The sequence below is a fragment of the Triturus cristatus genome, chromosome 4_2 (assembly GCF_964204655.1).
Source record: "Triturus cristatus chromosome 4_2, aTriCri1.1, whole genome shotgun sequence".
Classification (NCBI taxonomy): Eukaryota; Metazoa; Chordata; class Amphibia; order Caudata; family Salamandridae; genus Triturus; species Triturus cristatus.
In genome coordinates, this window is record NC_140586.1 from 126,583,211 (window position 1) to 126,608,377 (window position 25,167).

Genomic DNA, 25,167 nt, shown 5'->3' on the forward strand with positions numbered 1-25,167 from the left:
ATTGTATGCTCACGCAGGTCCTTGAGAATTGATTAATTTAATACCATGATATGCACTTTGCACTTTAAAACATGATTTGCACTAACCTAATGTGTTATAACGTATTTGTCTTGTTTTCATAATACCTATGTTTATCCTTTGCTATACACTGCTATATATTGTATCTAAGGTGGTTTTATGCATTGTACAGTATAAAGGTCATTTGAGTTTTCATTGCTGTTTTTATAAATTATATTTGTAAATGATAAGTTGCGGCCCAAAATTGCAGTATTGTATGTGTGTATTTTAAAATTTATTTTGTGCTTTTATGGATGGTTTTTGAAATCCGAATAAAGTCTATTTGAATTGAATTGAATTATCCCGTCCTTGTGTTACTTGTCCTTCCTGCCCTCTTCCGACTTTCATTCGTTTTGCAGCCCCCCCTCTCCATCATGTCCATCTCATATTGCTTGCCCTTCCCGTCCTTCCACAGAAAATCTTTGGTAAAGCCAATAGGTCTCACCTATATGAGACCTATTGACCTTGTCAATGTTATTTAGCGCAGTTGCTCTATAACATGGCTGGAAGTAAAGAAAAAAAAAAACAAAAGGATGCAGCCAGTGCTGACAACGTTTTACATTTAAAATAAATATGTAAAATTAATTTGCAGCAACATAAAAATAATATTACAATTATGGTTTTTTTAATCTTAATGAAATCATTTGGTTTTCACTTTCCTATACATTTTACCATACAGTCTCCATAGTCAATGTAGAGACCTTTGAATGGTATAAGGAAATGTAAAAATGTCTAATCTTTATAATTAGTCATACTTTTATATATTTAGTATATATATTTTAAATGTGGAACATTAAAAAATGCTACAGCACTATTAACTTAATTATTAATTAAATATTTATTTATTTTAAGTAGACTAAATTACATTTTCTGTAGTTTAACTGAAAACGATTAATTCACATCTAAATTACAAAAACAATATTTTATCCTGCATTAATTAATTGTGATGTGTGTATATATGATAATGTAATGTAATTTCATTTTATTCAAATGTAATTTTACATTTATAAATTAAAGTTACCAATGTTATAAATGCTTTCTTTATATATTATTTTAATGCAAAATTATATTTATTTATATTTTTTAACTATTTTGAATAATGTAATTTAATTTAATATTATTTCCTATGGGGTTTTATTTTATGTCCTTACTTCCATTATTTTCTTTGGGAGGGTGTTCCAATACCGTTGGTTGGCCATGTGTGGTGCTGGTTGTACTAATGTTTCTTTGTGGCAGCAGTAACCTACACTTGATAAATTGTCTTCACTCTCTGTTTTTAGGAGGTGGAGATGTGAAAGTCTACACTTTTTAGTAACTTTACACTCAGATTTTGTAAATAGTCCAAAGCAGGAAAGTGACTCTAAAGTGTAAGTGTACACAAGTGTAAGTTACCTTTGTAAATTGCCCCATATGTCTCCCTACTAAATACAAAGGGGGTGGGTCCAATACTTACGGCACGTCTGAGTTGGACACACCAACATCTGCCCCTGTGGTCCGCCCGCTGCATTATGATGTGGTGGGCAGAGGCATCGGGCAGAGGGACCGTCCGTGGCACTTCCCGTTGGTGAGTTAGAAAGACAACATAAGCCCCTAAGGACGGCGTCTCTGCCGTCGGGATTACAATGTCAATTTCCGACAGCCTTTCCATGTCGGCCTTTCCGACATGGAAAGGCTGTCGGAAAATGACTTTGGGTACCCCTAGCAGGGCCCCCTTCCCTCATGGCCCTCCACTATGCGGCCTGGGAGCACCTATGATGCTCCCCTAAACATCCCTGCACTGTGTGGCAGGCACCGTGTTGTGCCCGTCAAATGGTGCAGTGATGTTTACAAACATCCATTTTGCTATGGCAGGTTGTGCTGCGGACTTTTTCCGCCTACCACATAAGCTGCCATAGCAAAATGGATGTTTCCGACCACCACATCTTAATTGTGAAGTTGGAACCGCCAACCTTTGATCGGGCGTTTCCAGACCGATACGGTCCACATCGTAATCAGGGCCAAAGTGTTAACATATGTGATTAAGCTCCAGGTGCTAGGAGTTCTGAAACTTCACCTCAAGAGACAATGTTTAAAGAAACAATACCATCTTCTGAACAGCACATCATATATTTCTTTAACTCTTTTACAGAGGCGCCCTTTATGGAAGTGCCTCTGTGCTATAACAGGGACACATTGTGAATTACTCTAGTCACTTCCAGAATAGATTTGGAGTTGAAAGGTTTGATTGATGGTCTCTTACCAACCTAAGTAGGTCTCTGATTAGAAGAATATTCTCGCTTTAAAAAAGGTACCAGAACCTGGCCTTGTTTAAGATTTTCTCTATTATCCGCCTTACACCACTGAAGAACTCTGGAACCAACCCTTCTGAAATACCTTCCAAAGATGTGAGAAAGAAATTTAAGAACCACAGGAGGGATGGGCAACCCAATAACCCCTTGGGAGCCTGGGAATCGCTAATCTAAAAGGCAAATTGTTAGCAAGGGGATCATTATTTGTGAATAAATGAAATTAGTCAAAATATATACGAAATTGATAAGTCAAATCAATCTATGAAGCAAAGGCAAGGAAAGGGAAGCATGCGTACACAAAGGAGTTCAACTAAAATACTTGCATGGTTAGGTACTGCAAGAATCGAGAACTCGGCATACATTAATCAAGTACAGTAAATCAGAAATCCATTAAACAGTCATAGATTAATACATGTATGGTCCACTCTCTTGATAACTGGAATGAGTTCTTTGTATAAATCCATCAATGCAGGGCTTCAATCATAGCATGAGAGAAGTGACACAACATTGATGTTTCAGTCCCTAATGTTACAAGTATGTGAGACCATCCTCAGGATCATGAATGCTAATGTGCTTTCATGCTGACCCATAGTGATAAATAGCTAATGAAAATAATTACAACTAAAAAGCCATTAATAAAAGTATGCCAGAACATTGATACCTAAAGCCAAACTTCCTTTGGTTATTGAAGAAATGTATCCTTGTTTAATAAAGTGTTTATCTCCAATTTGATTCACCCAACTGCCTCAAACTGTAATGCTCTCCTATATGTCTTCCCCTGCAAGATTTCAATAACTCTGGATGTAATGGGTCTCTACATTAAAATATTAAAATTCCAAAGCCAGGATGAAGGGTGTCATTAAGTGTTGTAATTAGAAGTTGTCTAATATGAAAATACTAGGCCAGAAACTAGAACCTAGGAGGTGTATGCCTATAAATGAGTTCTGCAAAGTAAAAGGAGCATGTAATAAAGCAGTCGAGAGAGCCATGACATTTTTATCTTCGTACTTTTCTTTCTTAGTACTTGGTCTGTGATCAAGTAGACTATTTAGAATGCATCAAGTATGTAAATCAAACTCTGTCCAGCTACCATAATAAATGATTGTATTCTTATACTGAACTTAGAGGAAAAATATAATTTTTTAAAAAAGTTTTTATATAATTTTCAAACAAAAAAGAAGGTAGAGCATGGTACATAATAACACCTGAATAGACAGTTTGCGTGATGTGAAATATAAATACAGTTGTCTTGCAGTCTTCCAATGTCTATCTTTAGTGCTTGGCATGTGCCGTAATGAATGGATTCAGTTATGCACCGGACTTCTTTTTTATAAAAACATTGAGTCACATCTGACCACTTTTCCCCTCTAATACATGAGTCTCTATCCATTGTTAGGGCCACCTACACCTCCCCACCGCCCCAATGATTTTCCCTTCAGTGTTCATTTCGTGCGACCAGCCGGCTGTGCATATTGTCAGTCTGAATGTTCTTTCAGGTACTCTATCAGTGGCTCCCAAATGTCTCTGGGGCGAGACGGGGCCAGCAGGAGATCTACGTAAGTTGTGAGTTGATCTTTACAATATATGAAATCTGTGAGACATTCTTTGAATTTAGGAGCACGCCCCATAACCCATCTGCAAGCCAACCTGCGCTTAGCTAGCAGTAGACTCAGAGCCGCAAATTTCCTACATGGATTCTGTATGTCAGCTGTGTATCCCAGGAGTACTATCAAGGGAGTTAGCGGTATAGTAGTGCCAACCATTTTGGACAATGCGTCTAGCACCTCCCTCCAATACTGTTGAATCATAGTGCATTGCCTAGTGAGGTGCAGGAAGTCTGCTCCCTCACTCCGGCAACACATTCAGCGATCATCTTCTCATAGCTTATATTTGCATAGCTGTGCGGGGGTGTAGTAGGTTCTATTCTGAAATTTCAAATGAATGATATGCAGTTGGCTGCTCGCAGTGATGGCCTCTGTTTGTGAGCAGCAGTAAGTCCACTGCTCATCCGTCAACGGCGTCCCCAAGTCATTGCCCCAGTCCTCTTTGACCCCATGCGTAATCTGTGGCCGGCTCAATATATATGGGATACAGCGTGTGCTGGTCCTGTAATTGCCAATTCTGTGTGTAGGACCTCCAGTCTGGGAGGTTCCACTGGGAATACCGGGACTTTGGCCCTAATCTCGTATTTGAGTTGTATGTACAAAAATACCTCCAGGGGCATAGTCCTATCACCAGCCAGCAGTTCCCATCGATCTTTAACCTGTCCCTCACGGTACAGGTCTCCCCACACATTGAGGTTCCGCTTACAGAGCATCTCCCGACATGCAACCTCTTGGGTGACAGGATCAGATGGTAGATACAGAAGCGCCATTAATGGGGAATATAACACTGGTTTGTCCATTATTTTTGCCAGTCGTTTCCATGCATGATTAGTGCAGCTTACTGTGTGATGGGATACTCCCAAGCCAGGGACTGGGGTTCCCAGAAAGGAGTTTAGGGGCATTGCCATCATGTACTCCTTGTCAATGGCCAGGTGCAGCATGTAAGGGGGAGATGGGGCCAGTATGTAGCATAGTGGGCTTGCACGCTGAGATAATACAATTCCATATCCAGGGCTTTAAAGCCCCCCCTGAGAAATGGTTGTGTCATGACTTTCCAGCCCACCCGGGGCTGTTTCCCTCCCCATGCCAGTCTGATAAGCAAGGGCCGAAGAGTATTAAAGAAAGGTTGCCCTGGATTGTAGTGTATGTTGATGAACAAGTATAGGAACTTGGGCAGAATGTTCATCTTCATCAATGCCACTCTGCTGGCTAGGGAGAGTGGCAGTGTGATCCAGCGGTCCACCAAGTTACGGTTTCACTCGCTGTGGCATAATTGGCCCAAAGGGTTGTCTCTCTGTCCCTAGTAATGGCCATGCCTAAATATTTTATTTCGTGTTCATACCAGCTTAGTGGGAAATCCCAGGTGAATTGCTCAGTGTTGGGAGTGAGTGGAAAGATCTGGGATTTACTCCAATTGAGTCTTATTCCAGAGAGGTCACCAATCCTATGAATTCCCGGAGGATCGGGTTAAGACTAGTGCTTGGATCTCGTAGGTAGAGGGCAATATTATCAGCATACAATGATATCAATATCTGACAGGAGGGATATTGGATTGCATAGTCTCTATGATGTTGTCTAATTTTGGCAGCTAAGGGTTCAAGGCCAGAGCGAAGAGCAGGGGGGATAATGGGCATCCCTGCCGCATGCCCCTCGTAATGGAAATTGGATCAGAGTATAGCCCGTTAAGCTGTACTATTGCCTCAGGATGAGAATATAACAGCTTTATCCATGCTAGGAACAGTTGGGGGAGGCCTATTCTCCCAGTATGGCAAACATGTAACCCCATTCAAGGGACTCAAACGCTTTTGTGGCGTCTAAAAAAAAAACAGCAGTAGAGACCTCCGGGTCGATGTCATGTAATAACGCAAAGGTGGTTCTCAGATGGTGGGAGGTAGCCCTACCTGGCACAAAGCCCGCCTGATCCGGAAGAACCAGCCCATCCATCAGCAGGGATAGTCTGTTGGCGATGACTTTAGCCAAAATCTTGGTGTCAGTTGATCAATGACAGGGGTCTGTTTCACAACTAATGGGCTCTTTGCCCGGCTTAAGCAGAGATATATTCATGGCTTGGCGCATTGACAGGGGAAGAGTGTCAGTCTCTCTGTCTTCCTCAAAAACTTGCTTGAGTAAGGGGGCAAGCTCCTCAATATAAAATGTATAAAAGTCTGCAGGCAGACCATCAGGCCCTGGGGCCTTATCCGAGCACAAGCCCATTATTGTAGCCCGTATTTCATCCTCCTCAAACTCAGCGGCCAAGAATTCTCTATGGGAGTCACTGATCCATCCATAGGCAGTATCCTCAAAATAGGATGCTCTGTCTGGTGTGCCATGCTCTCACGTGTGATACAGTGACACATAATAGTTGGAAAAAACTTAGAGGATCCCCTTTGTATCAGTGTGTCTGTTAGTTAATCTCGGGACTCTGGTAACTTAAGTTAGGGCCTTACCAAGGCGTTCACCCTCCCCATATACCCTGGCAACATGGTATTTCAATCGGAATTTAGATTCACGTTCTGCTTCAATTGTATATTCTGTGAGTAGCTCCTTGAGTTTCACCTTAAGGTTCTGGGTAGGGGAGGAGGCAAGTATCTCTTCTATATTTTTTATGTCTGTCTCTAATTTATGCAGGGTACCTCTTATGGACTTCAGAATGCCCCACTCTTAGCTATACATAATCCCCTCACTGTAACTTTAAAACTCTCCCGCACGCACACCAGCGTTGACACACTATCTATGTTGTGAGGGAAGAACTCAATGATCTCCTGACGTATCTACTCACAGAAGGCCATATCTAGCAGAGCCGTGGGCTGGAACCACCACGACCGATAAGGGGATGCGTTACCTGGCGGCAAAAGTTTCATAAGTACTGTGGAGTGATCTGAGAGGGTACGCGCCAGATGCAACACCTGTCTAAGCCACATATTTAGTCCTGCTGAAAGTAACCAATATCCAACCTCGTCCAGCTAGAGTGCACGCTGGAAAAGAAAGTACCCTCCCTTTGCTCTGGGTGAAGAACCTTCCATGTATCAAACAGCTGATAATCTGTTACAATACTTGAAAGGTGTTTAGTCTCCTGGGGGTGTGAATGTGAATGGGTGGGAGAGCGATCAGCCAGGGTATCCAATGCCAGATTGAGGTCTCCTCCCCATACAATAAAGGTGGATCCTATTTCCAGGATGTGACCCCATAATTTATCAAAGTATCCCAGATTGTCAATGTTGGGCACATAACAGCTTACTAGCGTAACTGTGTGTCCAGCTAGCCTGCCCCACATGATACTGAATCTACCCTGAGTGTCCCATAAGTTTCCTAATGGGTAGTATCCCAGACCAGACTTTACAAGGATGGCCGTGTCTTGGGCATATGTGAAGAAAGAGGAAAAGCAGCCGTGTGCAGCCCACTTTCCACCAAAATTAATTGGCGCTTGAGGGTCTATGTGAATCTCTTGTATCATAGCCACCTGGACTTGGTGCCAGTCCAGGTATCCTAAAACTTGTGTACGCTTGCGGTGGTCCCGAAGGCTGTGCACATTCCATGTCATACAGTGAATAATAGGGGTTCTATGTGGACCTAAGGTAGCCATCGCCCCTTTAGAGCCTCAGAGGGAACGAATGTGTATTTGGTGCCAATATTATGATGCTGCATGACATAAGACGTGTGCATATGTATCCGCGTACATGCAAGATTGTGCAGTACAATACTTTCACGTACAATAAGAACAAACCTGTCCCAGCCAACTCCCACACCTGCGGCCTAATCCCACAGGCGAATAAAATCCCACCCAACCCAATTAATAACTGACCTATGCAAAGCCATCAACAGTAGAAAAACATCCGCTATTAGTGACATGTTAGCAATACCCAACATTTGTCAGGGGGGTTCCCTCTGGGGAAGTGCGCTAGAGGAGCCGTCAGCACAACTCTCAATTGTGAGGGAGCCCAGGAGCACTGGCGTAATGAAACTTGAGGGGGCCTCCCTGCAAGGCACATGATGGGGCCCCTCCGGGCTCAATCAGGAGCTCTGAAGCCAGAGTGCTGTGCTGAGGTGGCCCCTTGGAGAATGGGGGCCCCCCGCACCAAGGTGGCTGCGGGGGCCTGTGTTACCCCCCTGCCCAGGAGAACATTATTACATGGCAGTCTTATCAGTAATTGACGCCTTTGAAGGGAACAACATATTTAGTATGTGGCTGGGGCCATGTAAGTTCATCCATGATTCCCATTGACATGCAGTTTATCAGAATGCACAGTCTTACCAATTTCTGATGCAGTTCCTGTATTTATGCGGTTTACCATTAGTCCTCTTCTGGCGCCGGTGAGGATCGACTGGAGCCTGGGTCTCCATCTCGGGGTGTAGGCGAGCGCCTCAAGGCAGTTTTCAGGAAGTCCTGGGCTTGCTGCGGGTTGTTGAAGACATGCGATTTTCCTCGGTGTAGAAATCGTAATCTGTCAGGATAGAGCATGGAATATTGTATATTGGCTAGCTGCAGCTCCTTTTTGACCGGCAGTCATTTTTTCCGTGCTTCCTGCGCCGCCATGGTGAAGTCCGGATAGATCGAAATTCTGTTACCATCATAGGATAAGTCTTGTTTCTCTCTGGCTAGCCGAAATGCTGTGTCTCGGTCTTTTTAATTGAGTAACCGCGCCAGGATAGGACGAGGAGGTGTACCCGGTGGTGGCCTTGGTGCCAAGGGTCAATGGGCCTTTTCGACCACCAGGACCTTAGAGAAAACTTCCGCACGATGAGCTACAGCAAAATGTTTTCAACATAGTCTCCCATGCATCCCGTAGCAGTGGACTCTGGGACCCCTACAATGTGCAAATTATTTCTGCGCGTGCACGCCTCTAAGTCCTCATTTTTTTTTTTGCAGCAATGATTTTAAGCAGTTTCTCCATGCCTAGTACCTTTTCGTTGCTAGCTGTAGAGTGGTCCTCTAGTGCAGAAATGCGCTGCTCCGTCTCCGATATACGCCCGTTGTGTTTTTCTAGTATTTGTGTAATGAAGTCTATACCCATATTCATGGCGTTCATGTTAAATTCAATGGACGTGAGGCTTTGGCGCATATTTAACAGTAATGCCTTAATATCTGAGTCTTGTGTGGGAGTAGAGGCAAGGGTTCCCTCTTCTCTTCGTGAGGCTGTGTCTTCAGACTCATTGGGAGCGTTCTTGCTCACGGAGAAATGCAACTTGGATTGTTTGCCCTCTGTTAGGCCCATGGTGTGTACAGCTGCGCAGCACAGTCTAATCCTTCAAAATGCCCAGCAGGGGTTGTTCACAAAGTCCAATTGTACTATGTACGGGGGGAACGAAAGGCCAGGTCGAGTAACCTTGGCCCTCTCCTCCACAACGTGGTGTTTGTTATGGCCAGCCTCTTCCACCCCTAGGCACAGGCCCCCACCGCCGACACTGTCTCTATAGGGCTCCTGGTTTCTTGGGTGCGGGGCCCCAGCACCAACCGAGCTATGCAATCTCTGCCGCTGCTCAGCACGCCAGTGGCCTCCTGGCTCAGCAGCACCAGGACTCATGCAGCAACACCGTCACGCAGCCTGCTCACCTCATGTGCATTGTGCTGTTCAAGACGCCCGTGCTTCACGTGGGGCGCCGCCAAACCAGGCCTCTGTCACAGCACCGCCAGGCCCAGTCTGAGATCTCACTCGGGTCAAGGCAAATGGACGCCCGTGCTTCACGTAGGGCGCCGCCAAACCGGGCCTCTGTCACAGCACCGCCAGGCCCAGTCAGAGATCCTACTCGGGTCAAGGCAAATGGCGGCACCCAGGCACTGCTCCTTGTGCCTTCGCATCGGGCCCAGGCCGACACCCCAGGGGCTCACGCCGCAGCAGCCCAATGCATTAATGGCAACAGACTGGTCCGGGCGCTCTCACCACCAATCCCAGTCTGCAGCTCTTCATCACAGGAATCTCAACGCCGCCTCAGGCAGGAATCCGCAAATGGTGAGCCTCCTCCTCTCACACCAATTGCACCTTCAACTCCAGCTCTTCACAACAGGGTCCCCAGCGCCCCAGCCGCAGGCAAGTTTGCAGAGCACACCTCCTGTCACCAGCGATCTGTGTTCATCTCATCATTGGCCCGAAGGTATTTACAGTGCTGGTTGGTAGGGTGCCAAGGCCCGCCATCTCCCCTGCAGGCCCCAGCCGGCCCCAGAGGCCCAGTGCTGCATCCGCAGGCCGTTGCAGCAGCCATACCTCAGATCCGGCTCCCCCGACACTGTACAGTATCGCCGCTGTCCGTCCTAGGGGATCTGTGTGCTCCCGCAGGCGGGAGTCCACGAGAGATGTGCCCGACTCACTCGCAGCAGCAGCTCTGGCTGAGCAGGCTATTCAGCCCGCACCACCGCCATCTTGCACTCCAATGCAGGCCGCAGTAAGAATCTGTTGGCCGCCCGCGTCTACAAGGCTGCTCATGAGCTGATTTGGGGCTCTGACGAATTTCGTTAGCGTCTTAGGGGCATGGTTTTGGAAGGAGTTTTGCTGCCCTATAATGAAGGGTTCTTGAGGGTTATGCTCCCGTGCTAACAGAGCCTCCCTAGGGTGTGGCCATCTTGTTAGCCTGCCCTCTAGCACCCCCGGTAAAATGAATTATTAATACCTCAGTACTTAGTGACTTAACTCATTCACACTTTTAAAGAAACTGGCTGACAAGCCACTATATATAGCCAATTGGAGATCCGTCTCACAATTAGATTAGCTAAAATATGGAGGGGGGCACCACACCAGCTACAGAAATTCCTTAAATTAATCAAAATACAACATGACAGACAGTCAGACTTCAGAGTATGGAGAGAAAATGAGTCTGCATTTGCTGTAATTAGAGAAGACCTACTTGTCTCTCTCAATGGGGGCACACTCAATAATTTTTGTTCTTGACTTTTTAACAGTATATGACACAGAGGATCCCAAAACCCAATTGGAAACAATGCCTACCTCTTTTATTCAATATCAGTCAATTTGCTCCCCCTCCAAAATTCAAATCCCCTGTTGATCTGGCAAGAATTATAATGCAAGACAGGGCTACCTCAGTCCAGAGCCCTATCGCAGGGGCAATAGCATCTGGACGTTCTCCTCATCAGTTAACTGGAACAGACACACCAAACTCCTAACCAGCCACATTGAGGAACCTGAACAAGCAAGCGCCACGCAAAACACCATTGGCCCAGCCATAATGAGTCAAAAAGGGCCCAGAACATCCCTCAATCCATCCCTCAGAACTGTAAGTTCGAGCCTGGCCCCTTACCCGCACGAAAGGGGCCCGCTTCCAGTCCTCAGGAACCGGTCCACTTTGACATTGGGAATGACAGGCACGTCTCTTGGCCTAGAGGGAGTAGTCACCGCCCAGATACAAGGATATCAGAAACCTTAATCATCTGCACATTATTCTACCCATAATATAAGTCCAAAGGTTCATTTTACATTTTAAACTGTGGTAAAATCCTTAAACTAATCCAAGCCACAGATGTGCAGGGAGAAGTCACATTGCACAAGATTCCATCCTTTGAGTTCATCGTGCCTGGGCACAGCCAGAATAACAAAACTAAAAGTAACCTTGCAAGCCACGGAGTTAGCCACAAAAATCCTGGGACACATGGACATTTTCAAACAGTGGGGGATTACCATCTCCCCCGCTAAGGAGCCAGGTTACACACACATCCTTGAAAGTCCATTGGATACAGTTAGTTGAGCACGACCTCCTCTCCTCACCTCTGCAGCTGATTTGGCTGCTGAAGCCCCAGCACTCGCTGCCAATCAGGACATGGATTGTCTCTCCCTCTTGGAGAGGCACCAACAGGGCGCCACAGATCTAGCCTGGTCACTTAGCTCCATGCTTCCTCTTCTTGGGAGCTTTGAAGCAGTTCTCCGGTGAGGGACAGACAACTGCCCACATAGGGTTCTCACAAGGGGGAGGCCATGTCCGCACCACACACGTAATAAGACCTGTGGTGCCAGAAACTCCCCTCAGCCATCCTCTGTCCCTCAAGCGCAGTTAGCTGGATACAGGCAGAAGGCCAGCACTCATCAACCAATTTTGTTTTCCTTCTGGGATGTCAGCAAGGTCTTCATCTGGAGCTCCTGCAGTATGCCCATCTCAATGTGTGGATTTAAGATACCTGCCTACGGGTGTTGCCGGATAACAGAAGATTGTGTGGAGGAGCTCAGCCCTTTGCATGCACCATCTTCAGAAGCTAAGCCACGTCCCCCTGTGGTTCAGTTTTGAACTTATTTCTTGTGCGTGTGAATGTTCATAAAGTTTTATTTTACTTTCACTGTTTCAGGATTATTTGAGTTTTACAAAAAGTTGTGTTCTTATAGTTTGGTTATTATGTGTTCTGTTTCTTATGTTCTTTAAAGTTATTTTGTTGTTGTGTTGCTGTTCTTTGTGAAGAGGAAGATGTATAGTATCCGGTCTTCTGTTCTAGCTGTGTCTTTTGTCCTACGCTGGTGTGGAATGTTGTGAGTCATGGGTACATTAGTGTGAGTGCTTAATCGCTGTCAGCTGGAGTTTCTGTCTGAAGTTGGAGGCTGAGCTAGGTACGTCCTAGCTCATGGTGTGGGTCTCTTTTAATGTTTTCCTAAAGAAAGTACCTGTTTCTGTACCCACTTGCCTCCTGGGTCTTCATACCAGCGTGTATTTTCAAAATGCAACATCACCCCTATCAATTCAGGAAATTTCAATAGGGAAATTTACTGCCCAGTGTTACATAATGAGACCCATTATGTTTTGTTATTATGTGGTTCATAAGTATAGACAGCAGGCATAATTCATGGGGAAATATCCAGATTGTTGAACCCTTCCCAAATGGCTTTAAAAAATGTTCAACTGATGAAGCACAATACGAATAATCTATTTTCTCTTGCTTTTGCAGCTTCTGAGACCAGTGATACAGGTAAGAGTTACTAAACTGACATGAGAAGCCAATTTCAAATAGCAACCTATTTAAAGTGGATTAAAAATGTCTGCAACTGAAATAATCGAGTTGTTTTAATTGGAATCCATTGTGGGTCTAAGATAGGAGGTCGTCCACTTGTTTGAGGTCTGTGTACCAGTGAGTTCCAAGCACACACATAACATGCATTACTATGAAGAACATGGCTGAGTAGACGCTTTTCTTCTGAGCTCTGAGCGGTGGCCATCATTATTCCATCATCCTGAATGATTCTGACCTTAACAAACAGCAGACCGGTGAAACGAAGGAGTGTAGATCCGTGCCCGAGGTGTTCGGGACACGAGACGAGTGGGGGGCTGCGGTGCAGCATCGTAGTGAGGTAGCCGAGGCCTTGGGAGATGCGAGGTGCCATCTTGAGCAAGCGGCGGAGGCTGGACTGGAGCGCTGGAGAGACCCAAGGATCGACTGGGAGGCCCGGGTTCACCGAAATCCTTGCTGGCCATCCGGGGACTGAAGTCGGCGATCCCGGCACCCCTGGGGAAGCTGGAGGAATGGTGGAATCTGGCAGAAGCTGCGGTCATCCCAGGACGTCATAGAAGGAGACAGAGGTACGCGGCAGCTGCCTACCGGGGAAGGAGGGGAAGTGAGGAAGAGTGTCGAGGGCGCTAACGGCCTGGACATAACTGGAGACGTGTCTCCTTATTCCTGCAGTGAATACACAAGTTCACACATGCGGTGCTTTCCCCGGGGCTGCTGGTGAGGATACTAGGCAGCGGTAGGCGGCAACAGCGAGGCGCCACTGGTAAACGGCCAGGCGGAATCTGTCAGTGCTGGGTCAGTATAATTTGGAGGGGCCGATTGGAGGCAGGGGTAACAGAAGGGCCACGAACTGCAGGCCAGGAGACACAAGCTGGGAGGCTGTTCGACGAGACTGAGGCCTTACTGATGGGGTTACAGTGCCAGTTGTCCTCTTCACGCACACGAGGAGGGAGACACTGGTCTGGAGGGGCCCCTTGGATTTCAGAGAGTACGAGGAGGCTTGAGATAACTTGTGGGGGATACCGTTATGCACCTGGGTCCCTGAGGGCAATAGCATGGACAGCCGGATAGTGAAGGCGCGGTCATCCCTGTTGAGGGTACCGAGACGAGGAGAGTGAGTGAGGTCCCTCGGGCGACTGGTTGGGAGGCCCGTGTGAATCAGGTTTATGATAGCCCGGGCAGCACAGAACATACTCCCAGAGGGAAGTGCAACCCAGTCGATGGCAAACATGGGTAAGGACAGGATTCCCAAGCCACAAACAAATACATTTTCCAATTATGCACAGCCAGCGGCGCAGGGACCGGAGCAACGTTAAGACAATAATGGTGCTGACCAGGTACCTCCAGGTGGAAAGGATGCTGATCTCCCCACATTGGTGGATGGGACCCAAGCCATTCAAACGTCCAGGAACGGCATGGTCAATAGAATTGACTCCGTAGCTATAGACGTCAACTTACTACGGGCCAATCTACAGAATGTGTTGGACAGAGTGGCCACTACCGAGAAAGACGTTTGTACGCTACAATCCGAGGTCAAGTCCCTTAGTGCCACATTTTAGACCTAAAGGGGCAGGTGATACAACTGGGCGAGAGGGTGGAGGACTCAGAGAGGAGATCACATAAGAATAACTTATGTTTTGTGGGGTTCCCCGAAAAACCAGAAGGCCCCGCCACAGAGTTGTTCCTGGAAGACTGGCTCACTAAGGTGATCGCTTCCAAGACCCTCTCCAAATTTTTCAACCGCGAGTGCGCACACAGGGCTCTTGTTCAACCCCCCCCAGGCCTGGGGCACCACCGAGGGCTATTATTGCAAAACTGTTTAATTACAGAGACCGAGACTACCTGCTGCAGTTGTCACGAAACCGAGGCCAGTTCCTTTTCGAGGGTCATTCCATCTCCATATATCCAGATTATACGCTGTGAGTACAAGACCAAAGGAAAACGTACGTAGTGGTCATGTGCAGGTTGCGCAAGTTGAAATACAGCCTCATGTTTCCCACAAAACTGCGGGTTGAAAACGAAGGACGCACTATTTTCTTCTGCACAGCAGAGGACGCTACTGAATGGTTGGATCCCAGGGGACCAAGAGAACGACGACTGGTATCATCTACAGAATCCTCTGGAAGTCACACCGTGCCAGACACACCGGACGACCGTAGGCGGTCACAGAGACAGCAACAAATGACCTCACAGAGGGACCTTGGCCCTATCCAAGTTCTTCAACATGGCACATTGCGCACATCTGACACTGAGACTGTTCTGGAATCTATTGTGGTGACTCAGGATCCAGAGACCGACAATGGAGAACAGGGGAGTGAACAGGAATGATGGCGTCTGTTCTTCGGTGGAACGGAAGAACAGATAAGTGCTGCAGCTGGCGCATAAGCACTATTGGGGTACTAATCATGTATGCTCTGAAGGGTTGTTGAAGGTTATAAGAGACTCATTGATAAGGACTTTTCTCACTGTTTGAATAAGGCATCAGGAGTGGGCGGCCGCGGGGTAGCGACGCCTTCACCAGAGGTTAACCCTACGAAGTATGCTTGAGAGCAATCTCGCACCTCTGTCTGGTTCAGATCTCTTGCACAGCACTCAATCTTATATATTCTCTCAGAGTTGAATTTGGGTTCAGACTAGAGCGAGAGCTTCGGCTCTGTTTGTTATGCTCCAAACGACATTTGAAGGGGGGGATGGGAGGTTTGAGGCGGTATGTGTCGAATTTTGCACTGGATGTATTGTTAGCAGCGGAACTCGCCCAACTGTCCAGGGGTAGGGGAGGGCAATGGGACAGTTCAAGTTATAATGTTTTCAAGGTTACGGGGGGTTACATACGGTCATGGGGGGAGTTAGCTAACGGGCAAAGTACAATAAGGCGGGAGAAAGGGAATGAACAAGATGAATCTTTCCTGATACACCTCATTACACAAACAGACAATAATGGCGGCACAAACTCTGAAACTACTTAGTTGGAACATTAGGGGAATGGCGGGCCTGGAAAAAATACGAAGAGTCTATGCTTTTTTTAAACGGTATAAAGTTGGGGTTGCAGGAAACACATGTATGGGGAGACAATTGCGAGTAAACGCAGAAAATGGAAAGGGCAGATGTATGCTACTTCCTATTCAGGATTTGCAAGGGGGGCTATGATTTGGATGGCCCCCGGAGACCCGTTCCAGTATATGAGTCACGTTCTAGACCCTAAAGGGAGATATGTTATTCAACATGGCAAATGGGAGGGTAAGGAGTTGTGTATTGTCAATGTATATACCCCGAACGTTGACTGTCCTGATTTTTCCCAGCAGTCCTCAGAGCAGCACTCCCATACACGGGGGCCGAGGTTGTCCTTCTAGGAGATCTTAATTGTGTCTTTGACCCAGATCTGGATAGAGACCCCCTAAGGCCGCAGGCTAAGCCACACATGTTGCGATCATTAGACCGGCTGATGCAGGGTTTGCAACTTAGGGATGAGTGGAGGGCTAGGAATCCAACAACGAGAGCGTTCTCATGTTACACCCCAACGGCCAATACGTTTAGTTGTATTGTTCATTGCTGCCTCACACCGGGACTGTCGGCAGATATGGAGAGTGTTTCATACGTCCCCCGCTATATCTTGGACCATGCACCGTTGTTGCTCATTCTACAGAGCGGACCTGGCTATCCAGCCATCCCGCTTTGGAGACTCGGGTAGGCACTATTGGATCCACCTTATGCCGCAGTGGTGTCGAAGACTCTACAAAAATATTTCAATGAGAACTGGGGGTCCGCTTCTACCAGATCGATTGACCAGGTAGCCATGAAGGTGGTTATAAGAGGGGTGTGTGTGAAAACCTCCTATGGGGTGAGACAGCAGTTAAATAGGGACATTACAAAGCTTGAACGCCAACTGAAGGGGCTGGAGGGCATTTTACATGAGGCGCAGGAACACTTGGCTGAGTGGGCCACGATGCGTGGGGAACTTTTAGATGCCTGGGCCAGGTTGGAAAAATCCACGTATAGATCATATAGGCAGCGGCTGCACATGCAGGGCGACAGGTCGGGGGCACTACTTGCAAGTCTAATAAAAACAGAAAAGGAACATACGCCCATAATACAATTACAGACTAATGACGGGATCCTACTGCAAACGCAAGGGCCGATCCTGAAGGAATTTGCATCATATATGGATTCCACATGCACGGGTACCCGACGCACCACCCCAGGGGGGTTACTGGAGTTTTTGGAAGAAATGGCACTTCCCACTTTGGGAGATGAGGAGGCGGAAGCCCTCACTGTGCCGATCTCCAGGGAGGACATCCTGGCATCTATACGGAATTGAAGTCCGAGAAATGCCCGGGAGGAGATGGGCTCGTTCCAGAGTTTTATCAGAAGTACGCGCCTATATTAGAGGATCATCTACTCGAAATGTTCAATGAGGCCTTGGACAATAAAGCATTACCAAACACAATGTCAGAGGCAATTATATCTATGCTCCCCAAACCTGATAGGGGCCTCCTTTTGAGGAGCTCCTACAGACCAATTTCGCTCCATGATGTGGACGCCAAAATCTTGAGTGGGATACTGGCATCCCAGCTACTGCCGTATATGTCCCAACCGATCCATCCAGATCAAGCGGGGTTTATTCCCAAACGAAATACCACTCATAATTTGCGGCGCTTAGCGCACATCTGGCATGCACAGTCTGGAGGCTGAAAACTGGGCACTGGGTCTATTGGAAATCCAACAGGCATTTGACTCTGTAGAGTGGGATTATATGTGGGCAGTGTTGGCCGGGATGGGGGTATGACAAACATTTATAAAATGGATGCAAGTCACATATAACAGACCAACAGTAAGGGTTCACACCCGAGGGCAAGTCTCAGAAAGTTTTTGTTTGAAAAGAGTCACTCGGCAGGGGTGCCCCTTGTCCCCGCTCCTGTTTGCCATCGCAATGGAGCCACTGGCCATCACCTTACATACAAAGATGGAAGGTAGGGGGATTAAATTGGGGGAATCAGTGCATGTGGTCTCTATGTATGCTGACGACACATTGGTATATTTGCCTCGGTCAGAGGAGGCAGTTCCGGTGCTCATTGACAAACTGGAGGGGTTTGGTATGTGGTCCGGTCTACGCCTCAATCCAGGGAAATCAAAGCTGCTTCCCATGGGGGGGGCTTAAGAGGGAAATCTGAGACTGAATTGCACATGGTTGGGATGAGATGGGTTCCTGAGGGGGCACGATACCTATGGATTATGCGAACACACCAACGAGACATACTTTGCCGAAAATATAGGGAAGAGAGTGGATGGTATCAGAAGATCTGTTTCTTTCTGGAAGGAACTCCCATTATCATTAATGGGGAGGGTGGCATTGACTAAAATGGTTGTCTTGCCGAGATGTCTGTACGCCCTACAGTATTCCCTGTATTTGGTCCCGCAGAAGTTTTCGCAGCTTGATAGCTTGATAGTAGAGCTACTGTGGGGGCCTAAAAGGAAGAGAATAAAGTTGAGCACTCTGCAGAGACAATGGGGGCAGGGAGTTCTGGAGGTTCCTCAGCTGCATTACTATTACATAGCTGCACAATTGCAGCATGCAGTGCACTGGTTTGATGTACCTGACAATTGGGAGAAGAGATTGTTGTCGGGCCCACATCGGGGAGCTCTGTTGCCGGAGCTTTTTCTGTTGGATCTAAGATACCAGAGTCCTTTCCTTATGTCATACATCACGACGCATTGGTCTGGGGAATGGTTGTGCGTAAAGCAATCAAGAGAACGCCGTATGCCCCGGACGCTCTGTTGTGGGCGGTTACGCCATTGAAGCAAACAATGAATGTAGGCAAATGGAAAGAGGGAGGTTGCCTTAAGATGGGAGACTTATATGTTGCGGAGCGGTTTGTGACAAGAGAGGAAGCAGACAACACCTTCCAGCTGAATAGGAGGCAGTTCCTGCAATATGCCAAGATTCCGGCCGTGGCCAGAGAATTCCTGCCGGCATTTCCACAGGAACCACAGGTCACATACTGCAGATGGTGACCACATTGGCAGGGGGAAGAAGGTTGGTTTCTCACATATATGAAGCATTAAGGGAGGATACCCCCGCTGCTCCCCTCCTGATACATACAAAATGGCACGATGTAATGGAGGACCCTCCTACGGAAGGGCAATTGGCAGAAAGTACATGAGGGGGTCAAGCAGATAGGTTCTAATGCACGCTTCAAATTAACTCAATATAATGTGGTGCACCAGACATACCTCACTCCCCGAGTATTACATAAAATATATCCAGACCGAGCAGACGCATGTCCTAGATGCAGACGCTCGGATGCACATTGTATACATATGTTGTGGGACTATCCTGATCTGGTGCAATATTGGGGGGCTGTTATAGATACCCTGCCGACTGTAACGGGATGGATTATACCATTAAAGGAGTGGTGTTGGGGTTATTACCTTCGCCAAAAGCTAAAAAATTCACTAGGAGGTTTGTACAGCTGGGCCTCGTCTTAGCAAAAAGATGAATAGCAATCCATTGGCTAAGTTCAGAACCGCCCACGTCTGAGAAATAGATTAAAGATGTGCGGGAATGGGGCACCGCGAAGGTGGTATGGATGCAGAAGGTCGGGAGAAACCACAAGCTTGATGACGATGTGAGGGCCTGGCGCTTAATTCTCACAGAATTGACGAAGGAGATGGGTCCCCCAGAGAAGGATGCGCTTCGTCTGAGTGCCACTCAGGTAGATACCAACACATCACGCTCACCAATGGTTCCACACACGTCAGAAAATAACATAGTTAGTTGAGGTAATCAATAATAACTTGGTCTCCACGTTGCGAAATGAACATGACAACCCATGACAGGGGGAGGGAATAGGATGGCGGGGGGTTAAGTTTGCAGTTACTGTTACCAATGGTTGAAAGAATGATAATGACATCTGAGATTTCTGCCTAAAGAAAACCAAAGGTGATGGAGTTGCACTCTAAGACCATTGTGCTAACAATTATATTCTGCACCGTGCCTAGTTTATGCCTCTGCCACCAGTATAGGACATTGTATTCCTAGGGTTACCCATGAAGGGAGAGGATAAGAGAGCGGTAGATTGTAGCACCTTCTGTAGAATATAATCAGGCATACAAATCTGTATTCGATTATCATAAAATGAATTGTGTAGTATTTTGTGCCTTTATGTGTGGAGAGAAATATTGATCACTACCAAGCACAACAACACCGTGCATGACTTTACCACGCATGCACAACAAGTACACTTGAAATGCATTTAAGCCAAAATAATCACATTTACCATTTCCACACAAACCACAACTACACATTTACAGCACCTTATTTCATATACATACACATATATGAGTATGTGTGTCCAGTAATGCTATACTTAGCTACCCTGAACACAAAACACTGAAAACTCCATAATGCTTGCATTCAGTGAACCCTGAAAACACCTTACTGCCTCATAACGCTATAGAGTACTTCTCTGAACACAATAGGTGTGGGCGAAGAATTCCGCTCTGCCTGCGAAATTTAGAGTTTTGCCCACTCCGCACGGCGTGCGGAACGCAGAGTTCTGAAAAACTCAGCGAAGTGACACAGATCGGAGTTTTTTTTCTTAAGCGGCTTGCCACCAGTAAGTTGCGAGCGCTTGGGAGAAAAAATAGCATGCTAGACCTCCTCCTGGCAATTTCTCCTCACAGGTGGTTGTGGCAGGTTGCGTCTTGTCACATTGAGAAGTCTGCCATTCGCATTGAGAAAGATGCTGTTTGAGTAGAATGTCTACTTGAGCGGCGGAAAGCAGCAGATCCCTCTGGTGTGACACGTAGTGCAGTTCGCGCAGATTTTACAGTGCAAACCAAACTCCTGGTGCTAAAAATCAGTGCGAGCAGCACGACTTAACAGACTCTGCTGCTGGCAGAACTCCGTGGAGCTCGGCTGAGTTTTTCTGGCACTTCGCGGAGTTCATAATCAGAGGAAGGTGTTACAATGCATTTGTTTCCTTATTATTAGGCCTGGGCGGTAAATTCCGTTCCGTTCGCGGAATTTGCGGAATTTGGGTAATTTCGCGTTCCGCGGAGAACTCGAAATTGCCCAAAAATCTGCATTCCGCGACTTCGCGAAATTTTTTGCTTGTTCGCGTTCTCAATATGCGTGTTCGCGAGATATTTCACCCCGAGCACGCAAACAGCGATCGCGAACAGGAAAAAAGTATCGCGAACAAGCAATTCCGCGTGTTCGCGGAATTTCTGCGTGTTCGCGGAGATTTTTTACCGTTTCGCGGAGATTTGCGTAACGCGATTACGCAAATTCCGCCCACCCCTACTTATTATTCATCACATTCATCACCCCTGTACGACTATTTTTGTACCAGTATTTTTTATCTTTTGGAATTCTTCATCTGAACTTCCTTCTTCACCCTTTTCCTTCATGATAGGAGGAGCTTGGTATCTTGCAGAGTTTTGTTTTTTAATTCTCTAGATTTCTGCTTCAATCATGAACATTAAGAGTGCCAAGGAGTCCCCCCCCCCCTTTATATATTTTTCTTTCCCACTGAAGCTCTGTTAAGGAGACACTTAATTTATGATATTCTGTGCAGTGTGGCAGCATGGATACATATCTGCAGCTGAATGATCTCTTGAATAAAAAAAGACAAGTCTTGTACAATTGTGATGGTATGACCGTGAATTGTAAGAACGCTTATACTTGCTCTAATATGTAAAACATATATTGGAGTACTCCATGATACCTGAGAGTATATTAACACAACTCAGCTATGGCATCTCTGGTCACAGAACTCTTCTGTGGCCAGGAATATGCTTAAAATGTGCTTTGGATGCTAATTATTTACACTGAGCATGGGAGTCATTTAGTGGTTCTCAGCGGTCACAGCTTCAACCCCTGACTTGCTCTTTGCGATACCTTGACTGCCTTTGTCACCCCTGACTTCAGTAGAGGCAACAGCAATGCCAAAGTTAGAAAGTAAACAGTCTTGCAATGAGCATTGTTTACTTTTTGCAGTTCCAATCATGACCTGAGGCAGTAGATGCCAAGTACTGTAAAACAAATAAATACAGCAGTGCAGTGTATATTCTTCTATTCTTCTAATAAAATAAAACAAATACATACAAAATACTCCTTTTTAAACTAGATGTTGCCAAGCTTCATTATTGTGAACACAAGGATATTTGGCTTTGTATAAGAACCACATCTCTGTGCTTGAGTGACAAAGCCTTACAAATGATGCTAATCAAAATGTATAAACAGTGTTAAGGATTAACTTATGTCAAAAACATAGTTCACTTTAAATCAGCGGCATTTCTTGAGGGGAGTAATTGGATATGATCCTCCACAACTGCATTCTGATGATTTTGGATTGGTTCAATGGCTCCCAATTGCATGCAACAGTTCCAGTGTTGGTTATCTGTGAAGCTCAGCAGCACAGGAAATGCAAAGCCCCTCTTCATTGCAGAATTGTTCTCTTAACAAAGTAACTTACAGGTGTAAATTAACTATTACATTTTTGAGTAATTTTACTACTTTGGGCTATTCACAAAATCCGAGTGTCAAGTTACTCAGAAATTCTAGATGTACACCTCTCTAATCCATGAAACAGGGTGTGTAGCCAAATGTAAGAGCGTAAGTTACTACTGTCAAAAAGGAACAGTAGCAAGTCCAGCACCACACAGGGACAACCACTGGTACTACCAGGTCCTCCTATAAAAAATAAGGGAGATATGTATAATAAAATGTCATAGGAAATAATCTTAAATTGAATCATTTAAATAGTTAGAAATTTAAAAACATGATTTATTTTAATGTAATATCAAATATTTTAACAACTTTTTTGAATGTATAAATTAGCGCAACATAATTTTTTATTTACATATAATTCAATACAACAATTTAATCATTAATGCATAAAGTAATTTTTCTGTAGACAAATATCTACTTTTTAATTCAAACTTTAGAAAAATTATTTATATATCATTTATTATATTTAAATGGAAGATTTTATTCAAAATCAAGTTAATTGTGCTACAGCATTTTCTTATTTTTTTCTACATTTAAAATATATAAAATTATTTACACATTAATATGTAACAAAATATTTGCATTCATTTATTATAAAGATTATCAAAGTGTATTAATTTTCCCTATTCCTAGCCGTAGGGATATCACCACCCCAACTGTGGAAGTGAAAGGTAAAAAATAAAAAAGTTTATTTGACTCCCCAAAAAATTAGAAGAAATATTTTTAGGGGGCAGTTACACTATAAGAAATGACCAGGATTCCCCTGGCACTGTTTGTGCATGCACTGCCGGTACAAAGGTAACCCCGAGAATACCGACGGCCTGTAGATCCTAATTTGTTGCGGGGGGACTGAAATAAAGATAAGACTTCGATTAGCAAGGCAAAAGTAGGTTTATTTATTGCAGCCGGGAAACCAGTCACCTCTGTGGAGCTAAATAAACTGATCTCAAATTGCTGCTCACAGGCAGTCTTTTATATAGCTGAAAAACTGTTGACATTACAATTAACTCAAAAGTCAATAACAAGTCAAGACCAGTTAAAAATGTAATAAGATACTTTTTATAAAAACATCACTTTACCTGTGTCCTTTGAGAATGTAGCTTTTACTCTACATTCTCTTTATCATAGTACTAACAAAGCTTTAATGAAACATTAACCTTCTTTCTCTGTGTGGATGCATATTTATTCCTCTCCCTCCAGCTTCCATTATTCCATTAATGGATCTTCCAGCTCTTTGAGCCAAATGGTCAGATGCTTCTGTATCATTTCCCTTCTTTACAACCCTTCTGGCAAATCTTTATACTGTGGTGTTCTTTAGCAGGTAAACATTCTGCTTGACATTAATCCTTACTGGGTCGATATGCATTGTACTACTTTGTTTTAGTGTTTGTCCCATACTCTGTCATCTATAATAGATAGTATATGTGGTGGTGTAGTCTGCAATCCTGATCGGAAAATACCTATATAATTAAACAAAGATATTGCAGTCATCTCAGGTGTGGCTGCTACTACAGCCCCTGCCGTTGCTCCCTTCTTTGCTAGATTATCTTGGCTGCTACTTTCTCCATCACCTTACTTATTCTTCTCTTTCTCTTGTTTCTTTGTACAAAATTTCATTATGGGTGGCTGAATCTCTGCACAAGGTTTGGCTTCTAATGCTACTATGTTGTCAAGATTGTCCTGCACATTAGAGGATAAACATTCTTTACTACATTATAAAACACAGCATTTCCGCCTGTTACTTCCCAACCTTGATCTATTTCGTGAATCCATTTCTTTGTCATCCTACTGAGAAATTGGGCGGGGTCCTCATTTGACTGCATTGATTGAACCATGAGAGACCTAATGCCTGGCCTATCAAGATAGATTTTCCTGATTAGATCCCAAACTATTGTTCAGACTGAGCTAAATGGGGACCCATCGCACCTGGTTTCAGTAAGGGTGACATTTCTCACTTCAGCCTCATGGAAGACAGTGAATGTCTCATCTCCTATAGGGGGATAAGTAAACCCATTATGTCCAGCCACCTATTGCCAGGGTGACTCCTGCAATTTGTTTTTAAAAGGTTCTATCTATTTCACCACTCCCTCAGTGAGTGATGGGAACAGCTTTTTGAGGTTTTCTTTCTCCATTTGTATCCCTGGAACATAATGAGGTGCTCCAGGTCCCATACGCATCAAGGGCATCTGGTGCACTAGGGTAAAGGTATGTTGGGGATTATGCTGTCTGGCATACTTTTGCCACATGCATTGACTGTTGCATATAGGGATAATCTCAGTCTGAATCTCCCTCACACTAGAGAATACAATCCTCTGCATTTGCCATGTCATGTGGACGAAGGACCCTTCTCTTGGTCATGAGCTCTTCTGCGAGGCTAGGCCTTCAGTCCACCTGCTAAATTATATGCATAGGGTATGACATTATACCAACGGTTTTCTCCTTGAGCAGCTATCTCACTGGGGATGGGATCATAGCCGCTTGAAACTGGTTTAACATACAGCTGTGGTATCAGTATATTACGTAGCGCCAATTCCCCTGAAACCTTCCCAGATCCTTTTCTGCGATATGGAGGACCTGTGTGTTCCCTGAAACCGTAACTGCTCAGTCGCTCAGGGTTTCCTAGTATTAGAGAAAGCGCCCTGCTCTCCTTCTCTAGTTGTGTTTATATAAACATCTTAGTGTGGCTAGGCGACCCCATTGATCTATCCCTATAATAAAGTAAGATGAGGAGTTTTACTTGAGTGCTAGTGTTGTAAGTGGGGCATCTAGCCT

At 45.4% G+C, this 25,167-nt stretch overlaps 1 protein-coding gene across 5 annotated transcripts in view; it reads left to right on the plus strand.

Moving 5' to 3' along the window:
* The window catches only part of LOC146833145 (ohanin-like), a 189,197-nt gene that overhangs the window by 89,286 nt on the left and 74,744 nt on the right, over nt 1-25,167 (plus strand). For all 5 annotated transcript variants that reach the window (XM_085600774.1, XM_085600777.1, XM_085600775.1 and 2 more), the window contains one exon: nt 12,825-12,845. In XM_085600774.1, the coding sequence (XP_085456900.1) occupies nt 12,825-12,845 (21 nt within the window). The remainder of the gene's footprint in view (nt 1-12,824; nt 12,846-25,167) is intronic.